This window comes from Cupressus sempervirens, chromosome 7 (genome assembly GCF_028749045.1).
Source record: "Cupressus sempervirens isolate cs-2001-9-10 chromosome 7, ASM2874904v1, whole genome shotgun sequence".
NCBI lineage: Eukaryota > Viridiplantae > Streptophyta > Pinopsida > Cupressales > Cupressaceae > Cupressus > Cupressus sempervirens.
Genome location: NC_143124.1, coordinates 355026207 through 355038381, shown reverse-complemented (window position 1 = coordinate 355038381; position 12175 = coordinate 355026207). Strand labels below are relative to the sequence as shown.

General features: G+C 35.9%; 1 protein-coding gene across 1 annotated transcript in view; it reads right to left on the bottom strand.

The window, feature by feature from the left end:
- The window catches only part of ICU2 (DNA-directed DNA polymerase), an 86893-nt gene that overhangs the window by 25552 nt on the left and 49166 nt on the right, over positions 1-12175 (bottom strand). The window contains exons 7-10 of the mRNA XM_089791433.1: positions 1175-1265; positions 839-1027; positions 417-580; positions 108-222 (exon numbers count right to left, since the gene is read on the bottom strand). Coding sequence (XP_089647559.1) covers positions 108-222; positions 417-580; positions 839-1027; positions 1175-1265 — 559 coding nt within the window. The remainder of the gene's footprint in view (positions 1-107; positions 223-416; positions 581-838; positions 1028-1174; positions 1266-12175) is intronic.

Genomic DNA, 12175 nt, shown 5'->3' with positions numbered 1-12175 from the left:
AGCTTTCTTCATCAACTCATGGATTATGGAAAAACGATGAATTTGATAACATGTATTGTCAACTTCTAGCTAGATCTCTTAAAACAATACAAAAAAACACTATTTACCTGTGCTCTATGTAGTAGAACATCAAGATCAAAGCCTGATATGTTGTGCCCGACTAACACATCAGGATCCAACTGGTGAAGTTTAATCATCAGACGATTTAACAAAGCCCGTTCACTGATTCAAAAACAATTATCACCATCAACTAAATCTAGGAAAACAGGCCTACATTAGACATTAAACAATCTATCTAACCATTATCTTCAATATTGCTGCATTATAGTCCATCTTCTATAAATTCAAAACCAACATCAGATAAATATAATAAGCATTTGCAAACATTTTGGTTAAATGTGTTCAAGAGAACAGACCTACTCTCATAGCTCAAGACATTAGAACCAGCTTTAGCATTTTTGTTTGCAACATCTTTTACAAACCCCATTGGAAATATACCTCCATCAAGCTTACGTAAAATTGAAAAGTGGCATAGGATACCAGGTGTGTTCCACTCTGCCTTTGGCATTGGGTAATCAATCTGCAAAGATTGATAAAATCTTTTGCTTTAGGACAATATATATACAATTTACAAGTATTTTCACACAAACAAAACCTATACAACAGTTCCCATTTTCAGACCACAACCAGATGAAGGCAGAATAAAACAAGGTAACTGAAAAAGCACAGCAAAAAATCCGTTTTCCATAAATATCTTAAAATTTTCATATCAAAGATCCTTCAAAAAGTAAAAGTTAGCAACTAAATAACTAATCACATAGCTGAACAAGATACATACCCTTGTCCTATGACAGCAGACAATAGACACACAAGCAATTTCATTGATATTGTGTTTGTCATTAATCACAGTTTTTAGATTGATTGCAGCAACCACCAGTGGAGGAATCTCTTGAGGAATACTCGTAGATGCTGCCACTTTTATGTCCTTTGGACACTCTACATTCACTTCAAATTTGCACCAGCTCACCTGATTTCAGCAATGACATTTAGCATCACATAACAGAATACCGATGAACTAAAACCCTTAAGAAGCAGATAAAAGCAGAACTCCAGTGATGATCCTATTCCTATATTGAGTCGAGAACAAGCAAACAAAGCATGACAGATATCTTACGTGAGATGAACTAGGAGAAGAGGCAGCTTTGGAAATTGAAAGCCAAGCTGGACCTCTAATCCTTCTCTTAATCAGAAATAATTCTAGTGCACTGCAAATACAACATAACATGTTTATAAAGATTTGTATATGATGCAAAATCAAGTTTACCTATTGAGAACTCAGAAATATGCCATCTAACTGATAAAATCTGAAATTGAAAGAGCTAAATTTTGAAAAGGTTTCACATCAAAAATCAGTTTCCAAATTAGGATGTGGCCATGTTCATAAGCAAACTTAAATGTATAAAGCACATCATACAAGCATGAAACATCAAATATAATCAAATCACAATAAAATGTAAACCAAGCAGCTGCACAACAATACATCCAACTTTGTGGAATCAGTTCAAACAATTTAAATAGATCCAACATCCTCAGGTACCTCCTGAGATGATAAAAGCCTATGCTTACAATTGGAATCACACTACACAAAGCGTGAACGATACCAATCTTTGTCTAAACTAAACTTTTATCCTCAAAGACATGTACACTATCATGTTCTACATATAAAACTCAATGTAGGCTGTGACAACCTTTACAGATATTTCCTATGAGTGTGCCAAAAAGTAAAGTTCAATATATCAATATTTCTCACTACTAGACACTATGTTGTGCTAATATACATAAGCATTAGTTTATTAATCAGAAACAAAGTTGCAGAGCATGAAGAAAGAAACCTGTAAAATGATTAAAGTAGACCAGTATGACTAAAAGTACATGGTTACATTAGAAAAATACTAACATAAAAGAACCATAGCAAATGAGACATAATTTATCACTGAGGAAATGTAAACACTGTAGAACAGCATGAACTATGAGTAAAACTAGCCCTTCAAAGAGAGGACTGGTTACAGGTTACATACGCATGGGACCAATGAAGATCATATTGTGAAACAATGTCCTGAGATTAAAGCTGTCAAAGTTTCTATTGTTGTATTACCATCTATAACCAAGAAACAGCCATGTAAGATATTAGGATGTGTTGGGTGGATATTTTGCAACCGACAATTTTGGATAAAAATCCAATCGCAAAATAGGATGACCAGCCACAACGTGTGAGACAGAGTCTCGCCTATCTTAAAGGGAAGGCTCCCCCTTCTCATCATTCCTTGGATCAACTCAAAGTAAGCAAAAAGTCGAGAGATTTTATAAAATGGGTGTTACCAATATCCTTTATTCTTATATTTCAAGAAAAAATCCACTTACTTGTGGAGCGAGTAATGGGCAAGGTGAATTTCTAACTACACTTCTATCAAGAGCTAGAAATAGTGATACCAATAAACCTTCACTAACTCAAAAGCTAGCTGAAAATATACCAATTTGGCTCTAAGTTCAATCGTATTTCTATATGGAAAAGCTTTACAATTAAAGCACAAAGACTCCTAAAAGTAAGAATAATTTAACTATTTTGCGAATTAACAAAAAAGTATAAGCTACAGACAAAGCTTCTAGCTATATATTTCCACAACCGCTCCCAATCAAAGCTTTGGCTCCAATTGCTTCTTAAATCAATATGCTCTTTTATTGAACACACAATAATAACATGAATCAAGACAATAGGCACAAATTATAGTCAAAGCTTCTAATTTGCTCTAACACAATTGCTTACAATCAAAGCTTCAAATCCAATTGTTTCTTTTATTCACTTTTCTCCCAACTTTGTACTATATAATCAAAGTTATGCTTGCACAAATATGGCAGAGCTTTCTTGCATACAACAAAAGATGATTTTTACAATGAGGGGGCACTCTTTTATATAGGCACAGGAGTTGACAAAAAAGTGGAGGAAAAAGTGGAAGCAACTCAACGAACTTTGACCTACTCTAACTAAAAGAGAAAATATAAGGTTACATACAACTGTACGTGCAAGTAGGATTACATTTTTTTCATGTACATGCAACTCGCATTACATGTAATTACACATCTTCATGTAATACATCATTTTCAACTACAAGCATGAAAGAAAAAGAAGAAGAAAGACGGAAGAGAATTAAAACAATCCCAGAGATTGTTCTGAAGGGCCTTGTACTTGACGATGCAATCCTAAATGATCACAAGATTGGAAGTTCTTGTACTTTGTACCGCTGCATTCACCTTGATAACCATGGTGTTTTGTTTTTTGATAACCTCTAACTTTAATAAATTGTCTGTTGTCATGAGGGAACTTGATGTGATCCAGCTTTTCTCACTCAAGTTGTTATGAATTCTCTTTTGTAGATCAGCACAAACTAGAGTCTTTGACACTTTGAAAACCTTCTCGATGGTGTCCGAATGTAAACTCGGAACAACTTTCCATCAACACCTTTAACTCTTTTTTTTTAAAGTAAAGTGTTTGGCGCTTGGGAATGCATGCAAATGGAAATTGCTGATTTTTAAAAAGTGACTTGGGCTTTCAAGAAAAAATGACTTGGGCTTTCAAGATGTCATTGCACGGAAAATGGATTACATGTAAATGCTTCATGGAGGTGGAATGTGATAATGCTCTCACATGAAATGGAAAGTGGAGTAAAGTGAAACTTGCTCAAGTTCTTGGGAAAGAACTTGCAATTTCTTCCAAAATGGAGAAAAAACTGAAATGCAAACAAGCAAAACACAAAAACAAGCACAAAACAAACACATGCCTTTGGCAAAAGACTCAAACATGTCAAGATGCAATGCACTTCAACACTTAAATTTGAATTTGGAGTTTGGGGAAATTCCAAAAGTGTAAAAATGAGAGTTTTCATCATTTTTAAAGGCAAAATGCACTTTTCATGGCATATATACGGATAAATGTGCAATTTCAAACTAAAATATGCATGGAAATAGCAAGATAAGCATGAATTGATGAACAAGTTTGAAAATGTCCACTTACTTGGAGGTTAAAGAGCCAAAATAGCAAATTTAATAGACTTGAAAACCAATTCTCCCTCAAATACGGATTTTCAAACAACTTTTTAACTTTTTTTGTACTTGCATTTAACAAAAGTTAATGAGCAATGAAGGGTCGAATTTGACATGAAAGTGCCAAATACATGTTCTCCAAAGACAATATCATGCATTTAAAACTCAAAAATAGTCCCTCTTGATCAAAGGTATGGGCTGGAAATGCATTTTTTTGAGTTTTTTGAACAAAAACATAACTTTTTATTGCAAAAATCTAGGTCGTTTTTTGCAGAAACATGGCCAAAAAATCCATGTTTGAGGCATTTTTGACTTGTGAATGCAAAAACGACTTCCCCAAATGGATATATATGAATCAAAATGCAAAAAAGTGACTTCAAAATGCATAAAAATGGATTTAAACCCCAATTTTCCGGTTATTTTCAGCAAAAACGTGATTCATAAAAGGTATGAAATGAATTTGTTTTTGGCTTCTAAGTGCAAAAATGTGAGCCAAGATGTATTGCAAATGATTGAATATGCCAAAACTCCTCTTTTCCTTGCAAAAACGTGATTTAAATCTCTCAAAATGGATTTATTTGAAGATTTTTCCAAAAACGTGCCCTTGGAAGGAGTTTGAAAATTTGTTTTTTAGCAAGATAAATCCATTTTCAATGTTAGAAAATCAATGGCTTATTGGAAAAGATTTCATGCAAAACCATCAAATAAATCTCAAGTTATGATCAAAATCAGGTTTTTAGAGGGCAAGAGCATGTTCTTCTTCAAAAACGGACTTTTGGAGGGTTAATGCATATATTAAAACATGTTTTTTGATCAAAAACAGACCTTTTTTAGGTCACTTACATATTTTAAAATGTGCATCTCAACAAAATCGCACTTTTTGGGTGCCATTACATGTTTTAAAAATGCTTATAAGCAAAAACGGACCATTTGGAGAAAGAAGCATGTTTTAAAATGCATCTCACTTTTAAGATGTAAAAGCATAAAAACTTCACTTTTGATGTAATAGCATCAAAAAAGTCCACTTATGATAACCTTTTGATGTAATGACATCAAAAAGGTCCATCAAAGTAAACTTTATATGCAATGAAATGTAAAATGTCCGCTTTTGATGAATTTTATATGTTATTGCATATAAAATGTCCACTTATGAAGACTTTAAGTCATTTAATTCACTTAAAATTATAAAAATGTTACAAAATGGGCCATAAACAATATTAATTTATCATATTTAGAAATATAACATATAAACTTCATTTAAAAGTAACATTTTAATAAACATTTGATTTTTAAAACCAAAAATTAAACTGAAACTATATAGTTATATAGTTACTTTAAGTGAAAAATTAAAAAGTAACTCAACTTAAAATTATAACTTAAAGTGCACTATAGTCAAAAATTTAAAGTTAAAGTAACTTAAAAACATAACAAAAAGTGAATATAAGTTATATTTATCAAAAAGTGAAAGTCAAATTGAAAATATAACATCATATTTTTAATTTGTGTTGTTGCATCCAAAAGGTCCACTTTTGAAGCACTAAAATGGAAATATCTCTTGATTGACAACTCCGATTGACCTCTAGGTTAGATTGAATCAAAGGGAAAAGCGAAAGGCATGACATGAGCAAAAACAAAGGACTAAAAACCAACAAATGTAAACTCAAAAGCAAAGAACAGACGATGAAGGCCTCAAAAATCAAGCAAAAGCTCAACAGAAAGCAAAACGAAAAAGGCTTGACGAAAGCCTTCAGTAAAAGGATTCATTATATCAACTAGTACTGATTGGTTGATCAATACTAACCAATTAAACAACAAACCAAACTCAGAGAAATGCAAAACTAAACTTGAAAAAATTTCGTTTGTTACCAACATTTTGCGGTGACAAAATGCATGACAATAGGATGTTCATAGGGGAATGCCCAGAGCTGAGGGGACCAAACTGGACAATCCTAAAAATAAAAAGGTTAACCCTTTAGAACATCTATCAACACCAAGGCTAATGAGCCTTTGTGGGTGGGGGGGCACGGCGGAATGAAAAAATTTCAAAATATCTTGCAAAATATGTTCAAGACTGTAGTTACAGAAAAGACGAAGATCCTTGACACAAAAACAAAGCGGATTCATAGCACTTATAATGAGGGCAGCCTAACTGAGACACCCTAGTGGTTGTATTTGATGATAAACATCACCTCGCTAACCTGTTTCCATCAACATAAATCACTCCAAAGGGCTCTTAATGCCTCAAACATTTGCAACAAACTAAATGGAAGCAATTACGTTGGTACTATGATGTTATTAAGACACATACTAACATTATCCATAATGTATGTGAAAATACTAAATTTTGTGATATCACTCGAGTTATACAATGGATATTACCTAACTTGTTCCCATGGGCATGATTCAAAAATATCCAAACCACATTTTAATGCCTTAAAGCTCACAATGAGCTGAAAAGATGAAATAGTATTGGTATAATTATGTTACAAGATGCATACTAACATTCTCATAATCTGAAAATACTAAACTTTGCAAGATTACCTAATGTTCCATAAGGACATGTCAACCCCTCCTCAATAAAACATCATTTTCTATATTGCAGTATCATCAGTACAACAAGACACCAAGCATATATGAAACTTCATCACAACCCTCAAATGTCCGAAAAAACTACAGCTGTCCCCCATGAATCATTAAAAAGGTTTTAAATATTTTTTTGGAATAGTGAGCCACTAGAATCTAGAACTGACCCTAAATGTCTCATTGGCTCCACCCATACCCTAAATACTCAAGAGACCTTTAGAAAGGCATTACCCTTCAATCCAAATCACCATCAAGTTTGTCATTGCCTTAAACAAGAGTCAACTATGGGAGCAAGTCTGCAATGGTGAGAGCATGAGCAAGTGACAAGTCTTCACTAATCAAATGCTCATACATATTCATCAAACCTTCAAGGTAAGCCTTGATCATTCATACTTAAGCATTGCATTTTTACTCCTAAATCTAAAACCAATGATGTTGTTCACATGACAATTATTTTTCTATTTTCCATTTACATATTTGACTTATTAAATAAAACTTTATATGTTCAAATTAATAAATGCTTTTTTCGAGGCTATTTAATTATTTGTTTTTAGTAAAAGTGAAAACTGGACAATCCTAAAAACCATAAGTTCTATCTATGAGTAAGGATGAGGGTTGGCTTATGGAAGAGAAACGGGTTCAAATAGGAAAGCACATTTTAAATGCCCTTCCACAATGCTCATAAAGATTGCCAAGTGTCCCTAAGACAATTTACAACCAAACTACAAACAATGTCTAGGGCATCAAGGAGCACTAGGCTATGGAAGTGCCATTTTTTGTAACCTTAACTTTTAAGGCAGCATTACTCAAGTTAAAGCACACTCCTTCACATCAAAGGCAAAGGTGTAGAGGAATGTAAAAACATTGTAAGGTTGTGGTGGTTGTGGTGAAAAAAAAAAATCTACTATTGATATTATGCTCCTGGGGGCTGCTAGTAGCACTAGTACTTTCCAAGAGCCACAATTTGCATCTAGTTAGAGGGCAGAAAAGCCTAATGGGAAACCTGAGGTGACTAGTGATGCTCCAAACCTAGTAGAAAAGTTACTAAATGTCAAAAATAAAGATAAGACAAATGATCATCAACAAATCCTTACTTATCAATTACATATTTCATTCCATGTGGCTCACTCTCCTTGACATATGGAGCTTGTGGCAAAAATGATAAACAGGATAGAAAGGAACCTTGTTGGAGAACGTGTCATTCCAAGGACAAAGAAAATTGAGCGGGTTTTCGATTTTGCAGACATTTCAAGATTGAAATTTCATCTCACAACTCCATAACATGATGTTACTTTATGCTCAATTGCAACTTTCGATGTTGTGTAAAAGGTACAAAGTCAATAAGAGACATCTGACCAACAAAACTCTTATAAAAACTCATTTTCAACTCCTCCATTGCTAAATTTTCAACCACTAGTGGCAACAATAGTGTTGGCTTAGAGTTTGTGGATCCAATATAAAAATGTGTTCCAAAATACTTGAGGGGGCCTACTTGTAGATTGGTGCCTAAGTGCCCTTAAAACAAGTAAATTCCCATCCTTCTTAAGGTTGATGGTTAGGAGAGACAGAGGGAATTTGGGATTTGAGTATGCTAGTTATGGATCCATAATAGTTTTCATAACCTAATTAAATTGCATAGTGATGTATGATAATCATCAAAATTTGGCAACTCCCTAACAAAGGACATTACATGGATCCTCAATATAATGAAGAAATGCATGGGAATGAACAAGATGGCTGATCTTGGATTAATCCCAAATTTATCATGTTGCAATATTTGTTTTAATCAAAGGTTGCATTAAGTTGTGTGCCTTTTCATAAAGAGTGGTCTGCATATTCATATGCTAAGACAAATACAAAGGTTGATGAGGTTAATTGGGTTTTCAATTAAAATGGCAACTAAATTTCAGATGGCATATGAAGCTTTTGCTTCCATTATATTCTTATTCATCTTAAAAATTCATAAATTAATATACTTTTGTTTGTGTTCTCTCTATTTGCAATTCACATAAACTTGAATTCCCCTACTCTAAGTTGTCAAAAAGAAGCCTACAATAAGCTATGTATATGAGGGTATGTCTAAAGCCAAAAGAGATTTGAATTATCCATGGTAAGCTTGAGAACCAATATCATCCCATATGGGATATTAGTGATTGTGTAATGTCCCCATTTTAGCAGTTGACCAAGTGTGTGTGCGTTAGCCTTGTTCTACATGGTCCCGAGGGCTAACGAAGGGTTTAATGGGATCTTGGAGTGTTTTGGCCTAGTCATTTCCAGTTTGGGCCAAAACAAAGTTGATTTACTCAGTTCCAGGCATACTTACTATTTTTAGTAAGTCTGCAGGACACAGTGCAGGTCAATTTTGGTGATTGGATTCGATACTCCTCGGTGAGAGCTTTCCAATGAGCTATCACTCGCATTATTCGGAGTTCGATTGCTAATACATTTTAATGCCTGAAGTTTTATTAAAGTAACGTCTAATTTAATTGTAAAATATTAAAGTGTTACTTTAATATTTATTTTATGGTGAGGTGTACCCAAGGGAGACATAAGGGGTATTTTAATATATGTTTTATATTACACATCTTTTATCCCACATTGCCCATATGAGTTGAGCGGACCCGTGGGAATAGAATAAAAGGAAGCATCTGTGGCTTCATTAGGCAAGTTGAATATGAGAAGAAATTGGTGTGTGAGTTGCAGCTTTGTTCTTGGCATTTGAGGACGTCTATCCTCTCTTGTAACATTCTAGACGTCATTCCCTTGGGGTTTGGCCTTTGGAATTCTTTCTTATTGGCTTTAGTATCAGGCAGTTTAGTTGCATTTCCGGCTACAGGCAGATTTGATATTTTGCTCATATCTTCTTCACTTCTTGTCCGACGCTTATGCCGCTTGGAGGGAATGGTATTATGAAGGTAGTGGACTGATTGGAGGACAAAGTATTGTAGCAGCAAGTTCGTAAGCATGGGCTGGAGTATTATGACAATATTGCTGAAGTAATTAGTGAGTTGATAAATCTGCCATGTATTTGGTTTTATGAATTCTGAAAATAACATTTTATTAGCAGCAGTTCATTTCCACTTTGCATATTGTTGTAGTTTCTTTCTTGTTTATGTTGTATGATACCAATTCCATGCACGAAACACAACAAACAAATAAACGTTTGATTTCCAGAGTTAAAAGGGGTTTTAAGAGGTTGCATGCACACTGTTTGACAAAATTCATTTCAGCAAATTGGTTTAGTTTTATGGGACATCTAGGGGTGTCCATTACAGTGGTATCAGAGCTATAAGTCCTGCCATCCTGTGGAGGTCTTATAGGGAATTTGGAACAGCCGGATAGAGGGAAAAAGTAAGTAAAAAACACAGGCTAAGCATTTATGTTTGAGCATGCGACAGGGGTCTTATAATTTCCGCGATACCAGAGCAAGACAAAATAGGATTTCAGACTTGCAAAGCAAACAGTCTAGTACATCCGTGCAGGGGGACATTGAATTCAACCATACAGACACAGAGGAGATATTCTGTGATCAGGACAATAATATGGGTGATCGAGATGACAGGAATACAGGATTAGGCGGAGGCAGAAATGCTGGTCCAGATCAGGAGGAGGTACTGTTCCGACAGTTACTGGATACATTAGAGCAGAGGCAGCGTATGCAGCAGGAGCAGAATAGGCGAATGGACATGATGTTGCAGCTCATGGCTAGACAGATGGGTGTCAATATTAATCCAGGTGATGCCAACAACAGAAACAATAACAACAAGGGAAACAATAACCATGAAGGCCAAGGCAACAACAATGGTCCTGAGAATAACATTAATGGTAATAATGGACACGGCAATAATGGAAATGAGGCTGATAACTTTAGACACGTTGCACGCCCAGCACGGACTGCGAGCTCGAGACCTCTTCTACCCACTTTTCCACCCAGAGATCCGGTTCATCCAGTAAACGAACCGCAGATTACCGAGTTACAGGATCAGTTCAGGAGGGACTGGGAGGCTAGTGGACCAGAGTTTCAGGCGGATATTTCTCTTAGAGATTATATGGACTTGAGGATGAGACACATGCCTAAAGCAGGAGGGAGGAATCAAAACTTTGAGCTGAGGAAGAAAGTTGGAAAACTTTCTTTACCTTATTATGATGCTTCAGGGAAGATGACTGCACGAGCTTGGGTGCAGAAGGTAGATACATACTTGCAGCTAAATCCTATGCCTGAGGAGGAGGCTATCAAGTATGTGGCTATGCACTTGGATGGCATTGCACATGAATGGTGGCATCATGGCATGGTGACTTTGGGGCATAATCAAATTACATCCTATGAGGAATTCACTGAAACATTGATTGGGAGATTTGACACTAAGGATCCCGAGTTACATTTCAAGGAGCTAGCACAGTTAAAACAGTCAGGTTCTGTGGATGCTTACATTGCCGAGTTTCAGCGCTTGTCTGTACTTGTTACTGATATCTCTCCTAGGAGATTGGTGGTGTTATTTTGTGATGGTCTTGCTGATCCATTACGAGGTTGGGTGAAGGGACATGATCCACTCACGTTAGCTGAAGCAACTAAAAAGGCACGAGATTTAGCCCCTTCGGTATACAAAGGAAAAAACCATTCAACAGATTCTTCCTACCGCAAGGACAAAGACAAAAAATCATTTCAGAAAGAGTATAGCAAACCCAAAGAAGGATCAAAAGGACTAGACAATGAAACCTTGAATGAACTTCGAAAGAAGAAGCTGTGCTTCCATTGTAGAGAGCCTTGGGACTTATCTCATAAATGCTCTCTCAAGGCTAAGGCAAATCAAATGGAGTATTTTTCAGCAGAAGAGTCAGAGTCAGAAGGGGAGGATCAGCACTCCGATTCAAATGAGGGTAACACTATAGAGGAGAGCAACATTCCTAAGGATGATAGATCGTTGGCACGCTTGCCAGGGGCCCAAAAGGCAATCACATTTAAGGTCAGGGGTACTATCCAGGGGCAGAAAGTGATATCTCTTATTGACACTGGGGCTACACATAACTTCATAGATGCACAGTTGGTAGCCAGGAGAGGGTTACAGACAAAGGAGCATGATGGGTTTAGAGTCATGGTGGCTAACGGTGATAAGTTATTATGCACTCGGAAGATATCTAATCTTCGCATCAGGTTTGGAGATGGCTACGAGTTGGAGGATGAGTTCTATGTTGTGGACATGGGAGATTATGATGTCATCCTCGGCATGACATGGATGGCTTCACTAGTTGAGTTCACACTCAATCTAGCGAAATTGGAGATGAGATTCCAGCATGAGGGGAGAACTGTGGTACTTAGAGGGCTTTCAGATGGAGGTTGCAGAATAGTGTCCTTGAGGAGAATGCAGAGACTTTTTCGTCATGATGACATAGAGTGGGCGGCAGAGTGCCACATTATGCCAACTTCACCAGAGCCACAAGAAAAGAGTCATCCACTAGATGTCCAGAAGATACTCGATAGACACGCTAAAGTATT